The 24,439-nt window shown below is 37.9% G+C and overlaps 1 protein-coding gene across 1 annotated transcript in view; it reads left to right on the forward strand.

The window, feature by feature from the left end:
* KCNH8 (potassium voltage-gated channel subfamily H member 8) overlaps nucleotides 1-23,216 on the forward strand; it is a 447,419-nt gene extending 424,203 nt beyond the window's left edge. Inside the window, exon 16 of the mRNA XM_003415733.3 lies at nucleotides 22,512-23,216. Coding sequence (XP_003415781.2) covers nucleotides 22,512-23,216 — 705 coding nt within the window. The remainder of the gene's footprint in view (nucleotides 1-22,511) is intronic.
* Nucleotides 23,217-24,439: the final 1,223 nt, after the last annotated feature.

Consider the following 24,439-nt stretch of genomic DNA (forward strand, 5'->3'; position numbering starts at 1 on the left):
AACAGATTATGGATAACATTGTGGAGAATGAGAATTCCAGAACACTTAATTATGCTCATGGGGCATCTACCTGGATCAAGAGATAGCCATTCGAACAGAACAAGGGGATACAGCATGGTTTAACGTCAGGAAAGGTGTGCGTCAGGGTTGTATCCTTTCACCATACCTGTTCAATCTATATACTGAGCCAATCTGAGAAGCTGGATGATATGAAGAAAAATGGGACATCAGGATTGGAGGAAAACACACCTGCGCTAGGCAGATGACACAACCTTGCTTGCTGAAAATGAAGAGGACTTGAGGCACTTACTGATAAAGATCAAAGACCACAGCCTTCAGTATGGATTGCACCTCAACATAAAGAAAACAAAAATCCTCACAACTGGGCCAATAAGCAACATCATAATAAACGGAGAAGAGATTGAGCTTGTCAAGGATTTCATTTTACTTGAATCCACAATCAACAGCCATGGAAGCAGCAGTCAAGAAATCAAAATACTCATCGCATGGGGCAAATTGGCTGCAAAAGATCTCTTTCAAGTGTTGAAAAGCAAGGATGTCACCTTGATGACTAAGGTGTGCCTGACTCAAGCCATGGTGTTTTCAGTCATCTCATATACATGTGAAAGCTGGACAATGCATAAGGAAGACCAAAAAAGAATTGGAAGACCAAAAAAGAATTGACACCTTTGAATTGTGGTGTTGGCAAAGAATATTGAATATTCCATGGACTGCCAAAAGAATGAACAAATCTGTCTTGGAAGAAGTACAACCAGAATGCTCCTTAGAAGCAAGGACGGTGAGACTACATCTCACAGACTTTGGACGTGTTATCAGGAGGGACCAGTCCCTGGAGAAGGACATCATGCTTGGTAAAGTAGAGGGGTCAGTGAAAAAGAGGAAGACCCTCAATGAGATGGATTGACACAGTGGCTGTGACAGTGGCTTCAAGCATAGCAAGAATCGTGAGGATGGTGCAGGACCAGGCAGTGTTTCACTCTATTGCGCACAGGGTCACTATGAGTTGGAACTGACTCGATGGCATCTAACAACAACCGAGTGAGAGAAAAACGTAGATCAAAATTCAAATTCACACACACAAAAAAAAGACCAGGCTTGCTGGTCTGACAGAGACTGGAGAAACCCCAAGAGTCTGGCCCCCAGACGCCCTTTTAGTTCAGTACTGAAATCACTCCTGAGGTTTACCCTTCAACTAAAGATTAGACAGATCTACCAGCTGCTCCTGGAAACTGTGAGGCAGTTCTGCTCTGTCCTATAGGGTCACTATGAGTTGGAATCAACTCAATGGCAACGTTTTTATCTGTTCGTTTTTATAGAGCCAACAATAACACAGGTGAGGGTTTTGCTTCAGAGTTCAAAAAGAAAAATGGGGGGGACAAATATCTGGAATAATGGAGGGCTCTGCAGCTAGCTGTAAAATCCACAGATTTTCCTTAAACCTATGTTTCTTCACCTAAGTGAAGATTTACGTTTTGTTGCCATCTCAGCTATACCTACACCCACTGGGGAAGTGTCGCTAACAAGAAGAGGGTCAAAGGGCAGACTAACAAGACAGAAAAGGAAGAATTAGATGATCCGCTATCTGGATTCTAAGTCCTTAAATTGTACACTGGATCACGCAAACGGCCTCTGTTAAAATACACCAAAATGATAATAATAATAAAATACATGCTGAAAGACTGGTTGTTAACCCTCTACTGAAAAATTTCTCTTCAGATATAAAAAGGCTCACAAATACCATGTGAATTCTTTCCCCCTACATTTGGAAGGATCACTTAATGGTTTTAATAACTGATTGACAAATAGCTTGAGTATTAGAGTTAAGGATTCTTCTGAAAAGAAAAAAAAATGTATTTTTATCTTCACCTTTTGCAGATAATTTTTTACAAGTTCAGGCTGTAAATCCACACACTGCATAATTTTTCTTTGACGATGCGGGCCAGGGGTGGATGCCTTAAAACAGGTAATAGCCCCTTAAAAAACCATTTCCGCGCAGTGATTCTATATTCACATTTGCTTTTCCAGCAAAATGACGTAAATCTTTTTATCTTGTCATACATCTAAATAAAAAGGATAAGATCAGTGATCCAATTAGCCTTCCCTATTTTTTTAAAGAATTAGTTTTTCCTTATAGAAAGAAAAAAATCTGATTTCTTCAAAGTTGAAGCATAAGTAGAAAAATCTTATCCTTTACACATAATTTAATTTATACAGTCTTGATCCTTTGGGTAATGCAGTAAAACCCACTAAGACAGGCAAAATGAAAGTACAAATTGGCTGGAAACCTTAACATTATCCCCATTCTAATCTATTTGTTTTTTCCTCCTATCTCCTACAAAGTAATTTTGCTTTGTTGTTGTATGCTGCTACACAGTTGCAACTCACAGCAACCCTATAGGGCAGACTAGAACTACCCCATAGGGTTTCCTAGACTGTAATATTTACAAAAGCTGATCGCCAGGTCTTTTCACCCATGGAGCTGCTGGTGGGTTCGAACCATTGACCTTTCAGTTAGCAGTCAAGAGTTTAACTACTACCACCAGGGCTTCCTTATTTAAAGTCTAAGCCTAGCTTTTCCATTTCGCCCATTTTCTCCTACTCCGATGTGTGATCCTTTGTTGCTCTATTTTTTTGTTTGCTCGGTTCTTTGTTTAGTAACAAGCAAGAGAGGAGTTGATGATAAGTGTGGGGTGTACTACATGATAATAATATTTCCCAGATATATCTGAGGCCTGTTGTGGAGACCATGGAGCATCACGTAAAGCAGAGAGAGCACTGAAGAACCCCCCTTCTGGTATTTGCTCAGAGATTTACAATATGAAAAAAAGGATTCATTGGTGTGTAGATTACATAATCAGCTGGCTAAATACAGAACAAAGATCTGAAAAGGAGTAATACTGGTAATAACCTACATTCACAGACCAGTTAAGAGACTTTCAAAGATGTAGGGCAGCTGCTAATATTAGAACGTGTTTGACAACATTGCCATTGTCGCTTTACAGCAGAGAAAGAAGTAGTGGGAATCTAAGGCAATTCTTTGAAAATAACAACAAAAATGTCACCGTGGGGGGTCATAGGCTGTGTAAGTTAAATGCTCCACTTCTGAAAAGATTTGTAGGTAAGGGTGAGAGTACGCTCGCATTTCTGAAATCTGATGGACCCAGAAGGACAGACATTGCACAGAGCCAAGCAAGAGAACCTGCCTGCTCTGCCGCAGTAGACGTACAGAACACTACTGGAGGAAGGGAATAAGCTTCAGAGAGAGAGACGGAAATTTAGATCCCTGTTTTTTGGGTTCATACGGCCAACCTGGTGGCGTAGTGGCTAAGAGCTCAGCTGCTAACCAAAAGGTTGGCAGTTCGAATCAACCAGTTGCTCCTTGGAAACCCTATGGGGCAATTCTACCCCATCCTACAGGGTCACTATGGGTTGGAATTGACTCCATGGCAATGGGGTTTTTTTGGTTATTCATACAATTAGCTATGTGACTTCAGCAAGACATTTAACTTTCCTATGCTTAGATTTCTCCTCTGTGATGTGGTAATAATAAATTCAGAAATATAGGATTTTTGTGAGGTCTTTATACCGTATGTGAAGCACCGAGCGTGATGCTCAATAAATGCGCAAACCATCCTCTTACAAGGTTATACTTCTATTCACCAAAGGGTGACTCTCATATTAGCCACATCTCAGTAAGTAACAGTGCCCAGGACAGAGTATAAGGGGAGAGGGAATTACTCAGTTAATATTTACAGAATAACATAAAAATAAACGAGCTTAAGAAGAACAATTTGATCATGACAATGACTTCTTTCACAGGTCTTTCTTTTAGCTGTGAAGATTAGAATAGAGTATATTAGTGCACATTGTTTAAAATATACTTCAAAACACCTTATATTAGCTAAAGACCTGTTGCCGTCGAGTTGATTCCAACTCAGAGTTTCATGGAATTGTGCCACTGTACTTATTTAAAGAACACCCGTTCTATAAGACTGATAGATTTAAGGGCAAATAGACCCAGTATATCACTGGGTTTAACAACACTAAATCGTTGCCTGGTATAATACTAAACATGTGAATGGCAAAATGATGGTAACAATCCGGCAGAAAAGAACCTGCCAAATTTAATAGAAACATAATCACAGCAAAGTCTGCATTTTCAAATGAGAGAATGCAGGTGTCTCCCTAAATCACCCCTGCTCACCAAAGTGCGCTTTGGCTTGAAGGCTCTGATGGCTGCTTTTAGCAGTTGGTTTTGCATGAACATAAAGAGCCATAGCTAATTATTAGGCAACTTCAACCCAGCTTGACTCTTTAATATATCAGGAAGTATGAAATGTGTAACACACCTAAGCAAAAAATTAGCCTTGTAGAAATGCAACAACTTATATTAATTTTTTTAGAGAAGTCTGACCCCCATACTATTTATTCGCTCTTTTGTTTAAAAACAACTTTATTGAGATATAATTCACATAACATATAGATGACACTTTAAGTGTACAATTGATGGATTTTCTATTCAGAGTTGTGCATCCATCACCAGAATCAGTTTTAGACATTTAATTACTCCACAAAGAATCCCTAAACTTACTAGCAGTCACTTTCCCATTCCCCCTTCTTCCAACCCCTAGCAACCACTAATCCACTTTCTTTCTGACTTTATAGACTTGCCTTCTCTGGACATTTCATGTAAAAAGAATCATACAATTTGTGGTCCTTTGTGACTGGCTCCTTTCACTAGGCATAGTGTTTTCAAGGTTCATCCACGTTTGCATTATTCTTATTGCCAAATAATATTCAGTTGCCTTGATGCGTCACATTGTGTTTATCCATTCATCAGTTAATGGGCATTTGGTTTGTCATCCCCTTTTATATTTGGCTATTGTGAATAATGCTGCATGAGCATTCATGTTCCAGTTTCTATGTGTGCGTGTGTTTTTATTTATCTTGGGTATATACCTTTTTTTTATATATATATACCTAGATGTGGAATTGCTAAGTTTTTTTTTATGGTAACTCTATGTTTTATCATTTGGGGACCTTTCAGACTGTTCCCCAAGCCGTAGCAGCATTTTGCACTCCCAGCAGCGGTGCATAAAGGTTCCAGTTTCTCCACTTCCTTGCCAACGATTTTTATTTGTATGTTACGTCTTTCTGATTACAACCATACTAGTGAGTGTTAAGTGTTATGTTATTGTGGTTTTGATTTACGTTTCCCTAACGGCAAATAAAGGAGCCCCTCGTGGGTGGTGGGTAAAGTGATAGACTGTTAACCGAAAGGTCAGCAGTTGGAAACCACCAGCTCCATAGGAGAAAGATGTGGCAGCCTGCTTCCATAGAGATTTACAGCCTTGGAAACCCTGTGGGGTCACTGTGAGTCAGAATCAACTGGACAGCAGTGGGTGTGATGGCAAATAATGTTGAGCATCTTTTCATGTGCTTATTGACCATTTGCGTATTTTCTTTGGAGAACTATCTACTCAAGACCTTTACCTGTTTTTCAGCTGAGTTGTTTGTCTTATTATTCAGTTATAAGAGTTCTTTACATATTCTAGGTACAAATTCCTTATCAGATATATGATTTGTAAAAATTTTCTTCCATACTGTGGGTTGTCTTTTCACTTTCTTCATGGTGTCTTTCGAAGCACACAAGATTTTAATTTTGGTGAAGTCCAGTATATCTATTTTGTCTTTTGTTTCTCGTGCTTTTGGTGTCACATCTAAGTATTCATTGTTAAGTGTTAAGTCTCTATGTTTTCTTCTAAGGGTTTCATAGTTTTGTTTCTTACATTTAGGTCCTTGATCTGTTTTGAGTTGATTTTCCTATATGGTATGAAGCGTAGTTCTAGCTTTATTTATTTATTTTGCATGGAAATCCAGTTGTCCCAGCACCCTTTATTAGGCTATTGAATGGACTTAACATCCTCGTCAAAAATCAGTTGACCATAGATGTGTGGGTTGTTTCCGGATTCTCATTTCTATTCCATTAACCTATATGTCTGTCTTTATACCACTACTACACTGTCTTCATTACTGCTGTTTTGTAATAAGTTTTGAAATGAGGAAATGTGAACCCTCCAACATTGTTCTTTTTCAAGATTGTTTTAGCTATTGTCAATCCCTTGAAGTTTCATGTGAACTTTGTCAATTTCTACAAAGAATTCAGCTATATTTTGATAGTCAATGCATTGAATCTGAAAATCAATATGAGAACTATTTCCATTTTAACAATATTAAGTCTTCCAATCCATGAACATAGGCTGTCTTTCCACTTATTTAGGTCTTCTGTAATTTCTTTAATAATGTTTTGTAGTTTTCAGAGTAAACATTTTATACTTTGTTAAATTTAATCCTAAATATTTTACTCTTTTTGGAAGTATTATAAATGGAATTATTTTCTTAATTCCATTTTCTGTTTGCTTATTGCTGCTGTATAAAATACAGGTGTTTTTTGTATATTGATTTTGTATCCAGGAACATTGTTCATTTGTTCTAATAGTTTTTTAGTGAAATTCCTTAGAATTTTCTATATACTAGAACATGTTGTCTACAAATAGAGATATTTTTACTTCTTTTTTTCCAATCTGGATTCTTTTTTTCTTTATCTTACGTAATTGTTATGGATAGAACCTACTCTACGATGTCAAATAAAAGTGGTTAGAGTATAGACATCCTTGTCTGGCTCCTGATCTCAAGGGGGAAGCATTCAGCCTTTGACCATGATGTATGATGGTAGCTATATGTCTTAGTTATCTAGTGCTGCTATAACAGAAATACCGGAAGTAGATGTCTTTAACAAAGAGAAATTTATTCTCTCACAGTCTAGTAAGCTATTAGTCCGAATTCAGGGCACCAGCTCCAGGGAAGTCTTTCTCTCTCTGTTGGTTCTGGAGGAAGGTCCTTGTCATCCATCTTCCCCTGGTCTTGGAGCTTCTCCATGCAGGAACCCCAGGCCCAAAGGACACGCTCTGCTCCCGGTGCTGCTTTCTTGGTGGTATGAGGTCCCCATGTATCTCTGCTCACTTCTCTTTTTTATATCTCAAAAGAGATTGGCTCAAGACCCAGTCCAATCTTGTAGATTGAGTCCTGCCTCATTAACATAACTGCCGCTAATCCCACCTCATCAACATCATAGAGACAGGATTTACAGCACATAGGAAAATCACATCAAATGACAAAATGATGTACAGTCACACAATAATGGAAATCATGGCCTAGCCAAATTCATACACGTATCTTTGGAGGACACAATTCAATCCATAATGCTGTATTTTCATTTATCTGGTTGAGGAAGTTCCTTTGTATTCCTGCTTTGTTAAATGTTATGATAAATCAGAAAAACCTGTTGCCATTGAATGAATTCCAATTCATAACAACCCTATTGGACAGAGTAGAATTGCCCCATAGGGTTTCCAAGGAGCAGCTGGTGGATTCGAACTGCCGACCTTTTGGTTAGCAGCCAAGCTCTTAACCACTGAGCCACTAGGGCTCCAAGGTATGTTGACTTTTATAAGATGCTTTTCTTCATCTATTGAGATGATCCTGTGCTTCTTTTGTTCTTTATTCTGTTGATATGGAGCATTAATTTATTTTTGAGTGTTAACTAACCTTACATTCCTGGGATAAATCCCACTTGGTCATGATATGTTATCCTTTTAAAATATATTGCTGGACTTGATTTGCTAGTATTTTGCTGAGACTTTTTGGGTTTATATTCATAAGAGATACTGGGCTATAGTCTTCTTTTGTGATATGTTTAGCTTTGGTACCAGGGTAATGCTGGTCTCATAGAATGACTTGGAAAGTGTTCCTTTCTTTTTGGTTTTTTTTGGAAGAGTTTGTGTAGAACTGGTATTCTTTAAATGTTTTGTATAATTCACCAGACAGGTAGGACTTGTCTGGTTCTGGACTTTTTTTCGCTAATTCAAATATTTCACTTTCTATAGGTCTACTTAGATTTTCTATTGCTTTTAAATCAGTTTTGGTAGTTTTGTGTCCTTGTAGAATTTTGTCCATTTAGGTATATAACTTGTTAGCATACAGTTATTCGTATTCCCTTATGATTTATTTTATAAGATTGGTAGTAACATGAGCTCTTTCATTCCTGATTTTAGTAATTTGAGTCTTTTCTCTTTTAATCCTGCTAAGTCTACCTAAAAAATTGCCAATTTTATTGATTTTTTTTAAATCAACTTTTGGTTTTATTGATCCTCTCTATTGTTCCTCCATTTTATAAATTTCTGTTCTAATCCTCATTATTTCCTTTCTTCTGCTTGCTTTGCGTTTAGTTTGTTCTTATTTTTCCAGTGTCTTATGGTGGAAAATTAGGTTGTTGAGTTGAGATCTTTGTTTAATAATGTAAATTTTCCTCTAAGCACTGCTTTAGCTTTCTCCCATAAATTTTGGTGTTCATGATTTTATTTTCCTTCTTCTCAAAGTACTTAATAATTCCCTTATGATTTCTTCTTTGACTCATTATTAATTGCTGTGTTAATGTTCACATATTTGTGAATTTTCCAAAATTCATTCTGTTAATTTCTAATTTCACTCTATTGCAATTGGAGAACATACTTTGTATGATTTCAGTTCTTTTAAATTCATTACCAAAAGAATCTGTTGCTGTGAGTCGATTCTAACTCGTAACTACCCTCTAGGACAAGTAGAACTGCCTCAGAGGATTTCCAAAAAGTGGCTGGTGGATTCCAACTGCTGACCTTTTCGTTAGCAGCTGTAGCTCTTGTTTAATGGCCTAACATTGTGTTTATACTGAAGAATCTTCTGTGGGTGTTTGAGAAGCATGTGTATTCTGCTGTTATTGTGTGGAGTATGCTATAGATAGATGTCTGTTAGGTCTAATTTGTGTAAAGTGTTCAAACCTTCTAACTGTTCTGTCATGAAAGCGATATGGTTTCCAGCTATGATCATTGAAAATGTACTTCCTTCAATTCTGACAGTTTTTGTTTCATGTATTTGGGGCTCTATTGTTAGGTGAATATACATATCTCATTATAATTGTTATAAATTCCTGATGGATTTGACCCTCTATTCCTACAAAATGTCCCTTTTTATCTCTAGTAACATTTTTTTTCTGTTTTAAGGTCTATTTTGTTTGATATTAGTATATCCATTCCAGCTTTCGTATGGTTGCTGTTTACATGATAAATCTTTTTCCACCTTTTTACTTTTAATCTACTTGTATTTTTGACACTAAAGTGTGTTTCCTATTGACAGCATGTAGTTGGAGCTTGCCTGTTTTTATATAGTCTTTAATTTTACTCTTTGTTTTCTATTTGTCCTTTGATTATTTCCACATACCAATGTGAGCTCCTTCTACTATTCCATATTATTTTTGAGATATGCTCAACACATTTACAGTGTTTCCTTAATAAGCACAAAATTGCATAGAGTAAGGGGTAGATGTACTCCCACTTACCTTATATAGTTTTAAAAACAGGGATGGCACAAATGTTTAAGCACTCTACAACTAGCCAAAAGGTTAGTGGTTCGAACCCACTCAGAGACACCTTGGAAGACAGGCTTGGAAATCTGCTTCCAGAGGGTCACAGCCTTGAAAAGTTTATGGAGCAATTCTACTCTGCACACATGGGGTTGTCATGAGTCAGATTGATTTGATGGCAACTAACAACAAGAGCATAATACTTGAACGTTTTGTGCTTTTCCGGGCTATTTAAAATAAAAATACTTGGGGAATAATTCCTCTGTGGTTAAATACATTTGATATATTTTGCTTAATAACTAATTCATATTCTTAGAGATTCACATTCACATTCTTAGAGATTCACATTGGTCATTAGCATTCCAAAGACCTATGTATTCCTCAGCTAAAAAATTACCTTATTTTTAGCCTGCTTTAACCAAACGCATTTGCGTTTGGGTCACATCAGTGACAAAGTATTAGCATTTTTTTTCCCACTAGTGTTATCTTGGAAGTGTACTTGGGAAGCACTGGGCTAAGGAAGCAGCTCTTTTTCAGATATTATCTAAAATCTTTATCTTTATTCTTTGGTTTATGCTATTCAGAGTCCCTGATGAATTTTGCTCCACGTTTTTTGTATCAGGATTTGTTCACTTTATTTTAGGGCCCTCATTGATATGCCCAGAAAATTCTTGATTTTTCCTTTTGCAACTAAAAGTTCACTTCAAGTACCAAATGATTTCTGTAGAGATTTGTACCATCCCATATGTTGCCCAAGCAGCTGAACACCAACTTTTATTATTTATCCTCTAAATGGCTTCTGTTTGTTGGTCCAGTGGATTTCTTTCCAGTTTCAATATCTCGACTGCTTTGGTGGAAATAATGCCTGTTTTACTTCTTGGGGCTCAATATATTGTAAGTTATACACACACGTGATGGAAACCAAAGTTTGAGAAAGGCCACTTCTATTCCTCATGTCTGCTACTTCACTGGAACTCTCATTGAGTAATATTAAGCCTTTAATTTGATGCATTAGCACAACTATAAGAGATATGAGAAGCCCAGGCATATAAACATGGCCTCTAGCATTTTAGAGACTGAGCTCTTGTTACTGTTGAGACCAACAGAAAGGTATCTTGTTTTCAGAAATGATTGTGTTTATATTACATTTCACAATTGGATCATAGGTCACATTCTTTAAAAATAGCTATTCCAGTCATGTTCTTATATCTACTATTTTCCTAAGTCTTTAGAGATGATTATTTTACATAGCCACTAAGACCTCAAAGTTCAAATTCCATTTTGTAACCTCAAGGTCTTTTAAATGTTCCTTCCACCACAAAAAAAAAAAGTCTTCCAACAGTTTCTGAAATATTAAAACATCCCCCATTCTCAGATAGGCACTGTTATGCTCAGTATTGTTGTTGTGTGACTTCAAGTTGATTCTGACTCATAGTGACCCTACAGGACAGAGTAGAACTACCCTGTAGGGTTCCCAAGGCTGTAATCTTTACAGAAGCAGACTGCCACATCTTTCTCCCACGGAGTCACCAGTGGGTTCAAACCACTGACCTTTTGCTTAGCTGTCAAGCACTGGACTATTGCGTCACCAGGACTCCTTCATAGTCAGTACAGGGTAAGTTGTACTGAGGTAAGTTGATTTCTTATTCAAGAGAAATACCTAACACAGTGCAGAGGAGGGGCCACCACCATCTGGCATGTTGCTGATTGGCTGTGTCTCATTCAAAGAGGGGAGCACAGACCATTTTTTGGCTCAGAAGATATGCATATCATTTCTGTTCACGGTTCAATAACCTGCAGTCATTCCATCACTACAATTAATTTCAAGGGCAGAAAGTATAATTTTCTGTGTACTCAGGAGAAATGGAGCTAAGATACTGGCAATGACTAGTAATATCTACCACAGTACCCAGAAGTTTGTCTCCTATTTCATTTTGTTCAAAGTTGAATGCCAAAATATCCCAGATTAAATGTTTCACAGTATCCAAGTAAACAAATACAGATAATGAGATGCCTTCTGCTGGGAAACAGAGAGGGAACATCTCAGTTGTTGTCTAAGTTGTACTTGAGAAAATTAGTTAGGTAAAGTTTTAAGTGTGTGTGACTAGATCGGTACAATCTCCTTGAGATGGAATGGGAATAAGAGAGGTTGGGCTTTAATTAAGAATTGCTTACTACTTTTTCTAAATGGCATTGAAAACGCAGCAATATCTTATGGTAAAGTTCATTTCTTAGCCAGACCTTGCTGTATCAGTCATCCTTACTGGGATGTTGATTGCTCTAATAGTAATAAAGGTCTCTGCGTTAAAAAATCCCATCACCTATCCTTCCTTTTTTTTGGATATTGATTTGTAATAGTTAAAAATGGGTCCTTGAAATTTACAATAATCATAAATAAAGTGCAAAAAATGTATAAAAATGTGTTCTTTTCATTTTTAAGTATGCAATATATTTGGGTCTTTTTTTTTTTTTTTGAAAATTAAAAAAACAGGACATGATCATTGTAAAATAACACAGCTCAGAAAATTAAGGTTAAAATAGAAAGGGTCCACCAGTCCCACTCAACAGAGATGTCTGCATAGATCAGATATGTTTTTCCTCTACTCATGTATGTCAATTAAAATAATTACTCTTTTCAATACTTGGATCACTGTATAGCCACAGGTATAGAGAGGTGTATAGAAATATTTATAAAAATGTGTACATACTGTGTATTTTGTTTTTCTTTAACCATGAACTGTTTTAAACATATAGAAAATGATAAAAGTAACTCATCCACATTTAGCAAGAATATGTTGCCATGTACAGGTATTGTGTTTTCAAGAATTTTAAAAATTCTTATTCTCTAAAGCTCTTCTTCCCTAGTTCATGAAATGATAAAACTTCATAAAGAGTTAGAGAAAAATTCAGGAATAAAATTAAAAGTAAAAAGAATATTTTAAAGAAATTTAAACTAGAAGAAACACAAAAATAATGCCTTATGGGAAATAGAAGGTTGAAAAAAGGAAAATTTAAGCAGCTAATCTAAATGAAGAAATGCGTTTAAAAAGCTTTGAAAGAAAGTAATAAATATTGAAGATAAACAAAGACCAAATATACAAAAAAAAAAAAAAGTCTCTGAAGAAGAATACCAATTAAAGGAACCAAGCAAATATTAAAACCTATAATCCAAGAAAACTCTCCTAAAATTAAAAATAGTAATTGAAACTACATTAAAATTACATATTCTAGTAAAACTACTAGATTTTAAATCAAAATCCTTTGGGCATCTAGGCAAAAAAGAGTGTATAAGGTTCTTATAAAGGGAAAAAAACTAGACTATCATTAAATTTTTTGGCAACATGGTGTGTAAGAAGATGGTGTAACATACAAAATACTTAAGATACTTAAGGCATACATAATTATATGTAAGATATTTAAGGAAATAAAATGTTAACCAAGGATTTTATATCCAGCAAAATTGACCATCAGCTATCAAACTGTTTATCAACATGCAAGAACTCCGGGAATATTATTCTCACAAAGATGTCCTAAAGAATAAATTAGCAAACAAGTTTCAGACGGCCAAAATGCCTAGAAAGACACTGTCATAAGGATGAGCATTGAATATATACTTATTAAAGGACCAAGTCTAAGTGAGGGTTAAAGGGGAGAGAGTATAAGTTGGCAATGGCCGTATGCTCTGATAATGTAAATACAACAGAACCCTCAGAAATGGGAGGGGAAGAGAAAGACAATAGAATATGTCCAAAAAAAATAAATGTTTTCAATACTCATAATTCGTAATGACGGTATTGTTTTACTGAGACTGGAAACCCTGGTGGTTAAGTGCTACAACTGCTAACCAAAAAGGTTGGCAGTTCGAATCCACCAGGCAGTCCTCGGAAACTCTATGGGGCAGTTCTACTCTGACCCATAGGGTCATTAATGAGACTGTTACATGTGTAATGCGGGATAAAGCAAATTAGGGGATATTCTAATTCTATCATCCTCTGAATCCTGAGAATTCACAGTGTGGAAGAAAGGAGGTGCAAATACAATATGGAAAAGGTTAAGTAAAGCCTTGTAGTTCTGAAGTGAAATTATAATACTAGTATGAACCTGTGGAGTATATATGGTCCAAGCTCATCCAACAGAAAAGGGATAAAAGCAATGACCAATAACAGTGAGTATTCATAGTGCATAGATTATCGTCTTGAAATACCATTCTCCACAAAAAGAAACCAGGGTTTCTTGGAGAAATGGCTGATTCCACTTCTGGGACAGAGAAATACATACATGATGAGCCCAGAGCACATTATTACACAGACAGCAAGAAAGCTATCACGCACTACCAGGTGACGTCAGAAGAGCTCAGGAGCCAATGTTAAGAGTTTCCCATTGGTCAAAAGTAGACTAATTTGAAATTTAATAAATATTAGAAATGCAATGGATTGAAACCCATAAAATATGTACAAATTCATAAATCTCATAATATTTTCCAAAAACTAATTGGTCACTTTCAGAGGACGACAGGGACACAATTCATTATATTTAAAAATCATTTTTTTTAAAGGGAACATCAAATTTTTTTCCTGTCTTCCTATATCAACTGGGGAAACCAAATAGCCAATGAGGGAGGCATCACTGTAACATTCTTTCTGACAGACAAAATGATACATGGAGTTAGAATATCACCACTTAGCAAGCCCCAATGAATTACTGGATGCTGACCGCTAACATCAAAAACCATTTGTTCCCTGAATGAACACATCTCCACCTAGAGACTTGCCAAAGGAGTGGGAAAAAAGCAGTTTACACTAAACATTAAGCCCTTTACTGAAATAACAGTATATGAGGAGTTAACCAAAGGGACTAGTTCCGTAAGAATCGGGACCAATGATCTGACTGTGTGCTCCATGGACAAGTAACATTGGTCTCAGCTCCGCAGTTGCTAAACATGCAGAATCCCAGACCCTCCCTAGACCCTAATCACAATACACATTTTATTTAATCCCCAGGTGCTTCTTATGCACGTTAAAGTTTAAGGAGCACAGCTGTATACAGCCGATATCCCCAGAGGGGATAGACATTTGTTCGGTGTTTGCTGACAGTAGTGAAGTTCCGTTAGTCAGAGCGAAGTTCAGCTACTAATCCGACTTTATCACAGGAACCAGGAAAATAGATGAGAAAAGCAGTCAAAGAATTGATAATGGATTGCCATCGTAGAGCTAAAGTAATAAAGTTGTGTCCAAAGGCCTGAGTTTGCAGAAATTCAGTGACGCCATTGAAGTAATCACTTTCGAAGACTATGATTGGTCATTTTGTATTGGAAATGCTGGACTTGTAATTTTTCTTTTATTATAATTTAAGAAGCGTCAGCTGCACCTGCAAAAGCCAAACCATTGGTACTATTCCTGTGTGACCCTGGACTAGCCACTTTACCCTCAACATTCTAGTCCCTCCAGCTGTAGACAAAGATTTACAACTGTCATTAGTGATGGGATTGAGATCCTCATTTAGATGAAATTTATGCAAGTGGCGAATATGATTATTATTTTAGCTGACAGATAAAATAGACTGCCACTTGTTTTTGAGTGCTTTGTGAAGCAAAAGACACACAAGGATGAAATTATGCCGATCATCTTTTTTGTTTTGCCTGCTTAAGGAGTTTGATTGAACTTGTCTGAATCCCATGATAAATATGCAACATAACAAAGGATTAAATGAAAGACCACTTAATTACCTGAATCAGAGCTTGTAAAAATGTATATGTGTTCATCGCAGGGGGAGAGGATTGGTATAATTAGTACCCCTGAATTTAGGAAAATTGTGTCTAGCAGGAAAATGTGTACATGTTTGGCAAAAATTGAGTGACGGGTCAAGAACTCTTCAAGCTAAGAAGATTATGTCAACAGATGCATTTCCCATCTGCTCCCTGAATGCACAAAAATGGAAATCACATTTTTTTCTCTATCAACTGAAATTCCAGTTATACTCAAAGTCCATGAATCATACTGTACTAATAGCCAAAACTGAGAAATGTAAAATATGAATAAGGAAAGGACAATATTCTCTGTGTGAATCTAACAGTACTGTCAAGAACTCCATTTTTTTTTTTTCCTTTTTTTTTGGTTATGAAACTCACACTTCTGCTCCCAGAGGCACAATCCAAAGACACACAGAATAGCAAATCTGTGTTTGCACTAAGATGCCCATCATCCAACTCTAAAGGCTGACGATGCGTGGTGCTATGGGTACAATAGATCACCAGTACCACCATGAATGAATTGTTTAAACCATGTGATAACACAGTGTTTTAATATCTCCCATACTGAAGGGGGCAGGGACTGCTCTGAGCCAACCAGATCATATGAAACTTCCTTACCTGCTGTAGAGGTATAGCACCACTTAGCTTCTATGTCTTGCAGTGGTATTTAGGGGTGATTGGTAGGTTATTTAAGTTCAATTACAAATAATAGAAGCCCCACACTAAAAAATTAACCATGCAATTTATTGTTTATTTATTCATGTATCAACAAATATTTATTAAGCGCCTACTAGATGGCAGATCTGTGCAGTGGCTGGCACTACCATAAAGAACAATAAAGACCTGCAGCACCCACACCTCCAGACCCACGCTGGTCCTTATTCAATTCTAGTCAACACCAGGCTGCACATCCTTGTGTTTTGGCTCACGTGTCCTTTGTAGAGAATCTCAAACCATTTGCCTGCAAACCTTACACTGTAAATACAGGACCTTTTCAATATTTTTCAATGGTTCTAATTCTGTTATTACTGTTTGCTACTGCAGAGATTCATGCAAGGCAATGCTAAAAATCAGACTTAGTTTCTTCCAATATTTACTACGTAAAAGTATTAACAGGAATGGTGTATCACCATGCTGAGGCAGAGAGGAGTTATAGAGATCATTCTGGTTTTCTCTTTTCTTTTGGGCTAAGAGTTTCCTAGATTAGTTCTTCCTACCATGCACAAGCTCTGAACTAAGCTTAGAAATTGTATTACATTATCATATCTAGCCACCTGGGATTCTTATACAATACCAGTTATGTGGGGACTAAACTTTTACAGCCATTAAATCATGTAATCCTCACAACATAGACCTTGTGAAAATATTCTGCAGAGGAAAGTGAGCAGTAACACTACAACAAAGGAGCTAATTATACATGAGAGGAGAAAGCCAGATATTCTAGATATGTAGGACAACAATGACTATTTCTAAGCCAACAGAAGTTCTGAGGAAACCTGGATGTGGTAAGAATAGAAAAGTTGCAGTAATTAGTGGTTCCCTTCTTAGAGGCACGGAAAGATTAGTACGTGGATCATGGACAATTGGCAAGTCGGCTGTCACGTGGGAGCCTCTATTCACGGTCTGCTAAATACCTAATGATTTGCATGGTTAATGCATGATACCGGAAGAACAGAGAAGGGAAGAATCTTTAGGGGTTCTAAAGTTTTGGGTGGAAAACCGAACCACTTGGAAGTACAGATGGTGTTTGCATCACTTCTAACAGTTGGGACATGGGAAAGGAGAGTGAAATCTTGGATATGAACAATTGGCTATACAGATGGTGACAGTGAACTGGTTTGGGATTTGGTGGCAACAGCTTTAAATTCCAGGCTGATGGATTCTTATCCATAGAAAGATGAGGTGAAGGAAGAGAAGGAAAAAGAGGAAGAAAAAAAAAAGAAAATGAATAAAAAAAAATACAACAATATAGAAGTAGGAAAAGGATATATACTGTTACGTTTTCTTTATCCATTATCTTTTTTTTTTAGTAGAAAATATTGGAAGGCCACATCTAAAATAGCTACCCATGTAGAAAAGGTTTGCCAAATTTCAGCTGAAGAAAACTCTGGTTAACTTAATTGAATTCACTTGGCAGTTATTATGTAGTTATGAGATATGGAGATCAGTAAAAAGGAGAAATTACCCAGAGAATTAAAACTACCCCTGGACATCCGCTTTATTCTGGGACAAGTAGCAAAGCAGTAAGATAAGTGAAGTCTAGCAGAAGTCTTGACCAAAGGAGACCCATTTCTACAACTATGAAGGAAACACAATAAGAGAGAAGGGATTCTTAACTGTGAAAATGCCACCTGCTCTTGGAAACTAGGGGATACTCAAGGATTTGGTTTAGGAAATTTATACATAAAACTGTAACAGTCGTAATACCTACTCTTAATATACTTAATTGAAACAAAGAGGGTTAGCTACAGATTTTCCAGGATATTTATGATAAAAATCATAGGTAAAATCAGGTCAAAATTGAAGGTCATGGGAAAACCAAGAAGTCCTTCAAAATTACAGGCATTTCATACATTTACACGTTCAGGATTTACTAACTACGTGTTGTGTTCTAGGCATTGTCCTAGGTCTAGGAGATACTGAGATAAATAATATAGTTTCTCGACTCGACGGCACTGGGTACTGGGTTCTTCTCAAGAAACTCATAGCCTAGTTGGGTACAAACAGTTCTGTATGATGCAAGACAATCAAGACTTAAACCACTAGGGAGTATCAGTAGGAGATCAGAGAAAAGCTCTGTAGAGAAGATTTTAGAACACATTTGAATGGAGAGAAGAAACTTAAGAAGCAGGCAGAGGGAAAGAAGAAGGGTCCCCAGTCAGAGGGAATGGCATGTTCAAGAACAATGCCATGTGAATCTCACTGTGTTTGATGACAGAAAAATACAGAAAATGGGGCCATGAAACATTTAGGTAGGACTACAAAGGGCTTTGTAATATCTGCTCAAAAAGAGATTGTGTTTTCTAGTATGAGTGACAGAAACATTTAAAGATTTTAAGCAGTCATTGAGGTAAGTGGGAAAACTTTGGTTCATTTGATCGGAATGAATTTTTTTTTTTTTTTATTGCATTATTTCTTTTCAGTACGTGCACTGGTTTTAAATCATAGCTTGAAGTCATATCTCTTTAAGTGGTCAGAGTCCTTATCACAAAGTAGCCACAACAACCTTTTTTTAACAAATGCCTGAGCCTCACTGTCTTTGGAAGTAGAGACATATTCTGTGCCTTCAGTCTTTGATGAAGATCAAGGTCTTTCCCGTTTTAGAATGGATTTTATTAGCAAGCCCAGCAGGAGGAAGCAGTAAACAAAAGTGCAGTAAAACATCTTCCAGACACCCACTTTACCACAGTTTTTGTGGCAGTATGTTGTCACCTTCAGTGACACCAGGGTCTCCACCTCTAGATGCTGTGTCTCCTTGTGACAGCTTGTTTTGTCCTTGTAAAGGGAGAGTTCCCTCACCTAATGGGAATTACTTCCTTCATGTAACTTGAATAAGGTATAGGGGTATGTCTCCTGAGACACAATGACAGAAATCTTCCCTAACATAAATTTATCATCACCCTCTAGTGCTAAAGAAAGCTTCCCTATTTCCTTGAGTCCTTTGTTCTTTTCAGTTCAAGCCAGTATAGTAATTTTGTTTTTGGAAAATGTTAATGCTTGTTTACATTCCTGGAGCTAGTCAAGACGCTGGATTCCCATTTAGAGGTCATGGCCTCAAGCTTGTAGCAAATGCCCAGTAAAAGCTAGATGTCAAGAATGGAACTGGGCAAATAGGTATTTCAGTCATGGAAAAATGTCTGTTTATTCTGAAAACTAGGAAAATGGTTCTTCAGAAATATGCCTGTGTTAACATTTTCACTGGTTCCAGACTTTCCTTTCTTGCAAATTTTTTTTTTTTTTTTTGGATTGATATAATTTGTTATGGAGTCCCTGGATGGTGCAAACGGTTAACATGCTCAGCTGCTAACCAAAAGGTTGGAGATTCAAGTCCACCCAGAAGTCCATTGGAAGAGAGGCCTGGCGATTTACTTCTAAAAAAAATCTGCTTTGAAAAAGCTATGGAGCACAGTTCTACAGTGAAACACATGGGGTTGCCATGAGTCAGTGTCAACTTGATGGCAACTGACTTTTTTTTTAATAATTTGTTATGAAGCAATTTTCCTGTGTGTCAGTCACTTTTCAATTTAGAGATGACACTATTATATGATGTTGAGTTAATGTTTGAGACAGCTTTTACCCGTGAAGCTACCATTTTAGATTATCAGTGCTCTTTACAAATTCTGACCACACTAGCAAAACTTTCTCAACTATCTTTAAGCAATATCTCCTTTTCCTTGCGATAATGTTACTGCAGAAAGACCAAAGACTATCATTCATGAAATAAACCAAAAAAAAAAAAAAAACTCAATCCCATTGACATCGAGTATATTTCAACTCATACGTAAAAACCCATTGCCGTCAAGTCGATTCTGACTCATAGGGACCGTATGGGCAGAGTAGAACTGCTCCACAGGGTTTCCAAGGACAGCCTGGTGGATTTGAACTGCCAACTTTTTGGTTAGCAGTTGTGGCACTTAACCACTATGCCACCAGGGTTTCCATTTGCAACTCATAGTGACCCTATATTACAGAGTAGAATTGCCCCGTAGGGTTTCCAAGGAGCACCTGGTGGATTCAAACTGCTGACCTTTTAGTTAGTAGCCATAGCTCTTAACTACTACACCATCACAATTTCCACTCATGAAGTAATGGCCTTAAAAATGTAATTTAACCTCTGGGTGTTAGTTTTTGCATTTTATGGATAGGAAAATACTAACGTATCCCTCCCTATCTTAGAGCTATTTTGGAGCCAATAGGGAAAATATAACTGAAAGCCCTTTTATTTAAACATTTATTGAAAAACATAATTCTCAAGGTGCCTAAAATGCAAAATTATTCTTCAATGAATATATCTTAATTCAACCCTCAATAAAAAGCTAATTGAAAGCATTTTTATTGGGAGCTGACCTAATGTAACCCTGGTGAGATTGATACAAGAATAAAGCTTAGACTATCTCATTTTTAGTGTCAGCCTTCCTCTTCTGAATTTCTGGTAAAAGAGTTAATCAGTTCAGGATGGAACCCTTGAGTGAATGTCTGCAGTACAGAAACCCCATGTTACTGATTTCCGGGTGATCCATGCACTTTCGGTAGGAGGCCTGGCAGGTGATGATATTGATAACATGGAATGAAAATTTCAAAACAACTTGAATCTTTCTCAGTTTCACTGCTTCACTTCTTCAGTGTGATGCTCAGAGGTATCTCTTTTTCTCTCTAGAAATTTTAGATCTGCTCAGAAGCCTGGACAAGTAGTCTGTTGAGTCCCTCAAATGCCATACCAGCAGCAAGGCAGAGTTTGGCCTGGCAATTTCAGGGCAGGTGTTACCAGTTGGTTGCCTGAATCATGGAAAATCTCCCTTCTGGCCTTTTTGAAATGCCTGATTTTGAGCAGTGCTACCTCCCAGTGGGCCTGCCAGGGAAAATTAGTTTCAGAATGTACTCCCAGGAAGTAGAATGAATTAAATTGCTGGATGAATTATGAATGTATATTTTAGTGTTGAAAAAGAAAGTCTGCTCAAAACAGCAATCTTGGTTTTGGCATCGTTACTGAGGTTGAATTGCCTTCCCCCACCCCGCCTTGCTGTAATTTAGCCAATGAGTTCAGCTGCTTTTATGGGAGTTTTGTGATTCATGACAGTACGACCAAATCATTGGGAAATTCTTTATAAAATATGAAGTATGATAACAATAAAAGTAGAAATATTGCAATATTGTGTTAGTGTTATGAATCTAACCAAAGACTAGAAAATATATGTGCCCTGCTTTCTGAAATATAGGTTTTTCTCACTTTGTTGAATAGATATACTCTAGAAAAGCTAGATTTGAGTCAGATTCAATCTTCTGGCAGTCTTCTATGCTTAAAAAAGTGATATGGGTATTAGAAAAATGGTATTGGCTCTAAGTGTAAAGCTTAGGTAAGACTCCTTAGTGGGTTCTGAAGTATTTGGAAGTGATGCCCCCTTTGAGAATCCGATGAGAACTAAATGCCCCACTAGATAATTAACAAAGCACATACCACACAATTGGGCTATAATCTTGTGGGGTTCTGGGTTCACAGTTGGCCCCAAGACTCCCAGGTATCCCACAGTGCTTATCTGTACTTACCTACCTGGCAGGTCTTTTAATTTCTTTCCAACATTTTGCACCTTTCCTTTTTTCTGTGAACTCTCTAGCAAATCTGGTGTGAGATCTCGCTTGTCGCCTTCACCATCACTGAAGGCCAGTTTGTCCCTGGAACTACAGTGTGTGTAGATCTCAACCAGAGAATGACAAAAGTAAGAGCTACCATTTACTGGTTGTCTCATCTGGTTAGATACTATGCTGAGTACCTTACATGCAATATCCATCACTCCACATTGGTTTGAGGTGTCTGGGATGATTTTTGAGCAATGCAGTTAATCCCACTGATTCAGAGAAGCAAAAGATACCGTTAGTATTTAGGAGAGACAAGAGATGATAGACCCACATCTCTAATTTTGTTCAAGAACCCCAGAATCACTGATTAAGAACCCCAGACTGTTTATGTCTCCCCAGCACCCCTCAGCCCCTCAGGGGAGCCCTGGTGACGCAGTGGTTAAGAGTTCAGCTCTTAACCAAAAGGTTAGCAGTTCGAATTCACCAGCCACTCCTTGAAAACCCAATGGGGCAGTTCTACTCTGTCCTACAGGGTCACTGTGAGTTGGAATCCACTCGATGGCAGTGGATTTGGTTTTGGTTTAGCATACCTCAGGAGTCTCTGGTACAAATGGTGAAGTGCTAGGCTACTAACTAAGAGGTTGGGAGGTTGAAGCCACCCAGAAACCCCTCAAGAGAAAGACCTGGAGATCTTCTGAAAGGTCCCAGCCATTGAAAACTCTATGGAGCCCAATTCTACTCTGACACACATGAGGTTTCTATGAGTCAGAACTAACTCGATGACAACTTTTTTTTTTTTTTTTTTTGACATCCCTCAAAAGGAAGATGGCGTTAGATTTAGGATGTATGTCCATCCACCACTTGGGCTTGGTTGGATTTGGAGCAGCCTTTTGGACCCTCGCGCTGACAATTTCCTGCCTCACTGCTCTGAAATCTCGTCACTATGATCCCACTTTAACTGTCGCCTTTTGCTTTGCTTCATCCACACAGGTAACAACGTTGACTCAGGAGGTCTCCCAGTTAGGTAAAGACATGAAGAATGTGATACAACTTCTGGAAAATGTTCTGTCACCCCAGCAACCATCAGGGTTTTACTCTCTGCACACGGCCTCGGTGCGTCCCTCCAGGGAGAGCTTACAGACCAGGATGACCTGGAGTACGCATCAACCTTGCCTGCACGTGCAAGCAGGTGGACCTGCTTATACCCAAGCACAACTTTGTCACGGAAACGCCACCTCAAACATTTGGAGTGTGGATCCCCCCTCTGTGGGAAGCAGCCCCCAGCGAACTGGAGCTCATGAGCAAAATCCTACAGACAGTGAACTTCATTGTTCTCCCAACCTTGATTATTCACCTTCCCACTACCAGGTGGTACAGGAAGGCCATTTGCAATTCTTAAGGTGCATCTCTCCACATTCAGACACCACACTGACGCCTCTGCAGTCCATCTCAGCGACACTCTCGTCCTCTGTGTCCTCCTCCTCGGAAACATCTTTGCATCTGGTTCTCCCAAGCAGGTCAGAGGAGGGCAGCGTCATCCAAGGAGCAGTTAGTTCCTTCAGCCTGGAAAACTTGCCAGGAGCTTGGGACCGGGAAGGAATGGCCTCAATCGCTACCAAACCCTTGGAAATTTTCCCACTAGAAGTTGTCACAAGCACAGCAGATGTGAAAGATAACAAAGCCATAAACGTATGATATCAGCGCATGTGACACAGCTGCCAGTTTCAAACCCGCCACTGCATGACAGCTTTCGTTTGCCTTTTTTGCCTCTGGCAGGCATGAAGACTGGGCAAAATTGGTCATTCTGCAGAAGAGAGCGTGAGGAGCCAGAGAAAGGCAGAACCACCTCCATACTGTAGCAAACAATTTCTAGATCCTAGAAGAATAATAGAAACATTTTTTCTGTACAGGTATTAACTTACTGGTCTGTTTGACAGACTTTGGTAAACTTCCAAAGACCCTGAGGGTCTGAGCAGCTAGAAGTCCCAGACAAAGAATTTGTGGATTAGTTTTGTCTTAGGTGGCTTTTGTGAAGTGTGGCAAAGGCTTTTCTTGAGTGCCTGTTTGTCAGACCTGAACAATATCCATAGCACTGTTGACCTCAGGAGTGCACAGCTCCTGCTGATCTATTTTTCTTTTTGTGAAGGCAAAGGGACAATTATCACTGCATGTCATCTCCTAGACAATCAGACAAATAGAGCTGGTGGCCAGTGGTTAGCTATTGCACGTCATTTGCCATGTAAATGAAAATGTCTATTTATCGGGGAAAAAAAAAAGGCTATTTTTATATCCTTGGTATGAAATATGTATTTAAACTATTTAAACTATTTATAAAGAAATGTTTTCTTTTCATTTTGGTAAAAAAAAAAAAAAAGCTTGCCGTTTTAACAAGAAATGCACTACTGTTATGTATAGTAGATAAAAATTATTTGTTATTAAGAAGATGTAGTTTCCAAAGGAATCTCCCTTTTATCTGCATGCGGTTTGCAACAAATGTATCCTCACCCTTCTGGATTACGAAAGGAAAGTGAGGTCCTATTTTATTAATGGAATAAAAACATGGACTGAGTGTCAATTACATGAACTTTGGAACGGTGGTAGGAGGACACCATCAAGCCTCTGCCGACTCATGTCGACGACCTAATTAAGGCTGCCCCCACTGTGCCAGCATAAACGTCTCTCCTCCAAGCATCATACTGTGTTGTCAAGGAACCCAAATTGATCTGTGGAATATGCGATCACAATTACTTTGAGCCCTTTTTGGCTCAAACGATGTAGAAAACTCTTGATAGGAAGGAAAATCCTTTCTTATCCTATTCTTTCAAAAGAGGTTGTAGACCAGTGAGAATTCTAAAATGGAGCCAAGAATTCTGAGAATGATGCCAGCTTGCATTGGGTCAGCAATTTATATATGTACA

This window comes from Loxodonta africana, chromosome 27, assembly GCF_030014295.1.
Source record: "Loxodonta africana isolate mLoxAfr1 chromosome 27, mLoxAfr1.hap2, whole genome shotgun sequence".
Lineage (NCBI taxonomy): Eukaryota > Metazoa > Chordata > Mammalia > Proboscidea > Elephantidae > Loxodonta > Loxodonta africana.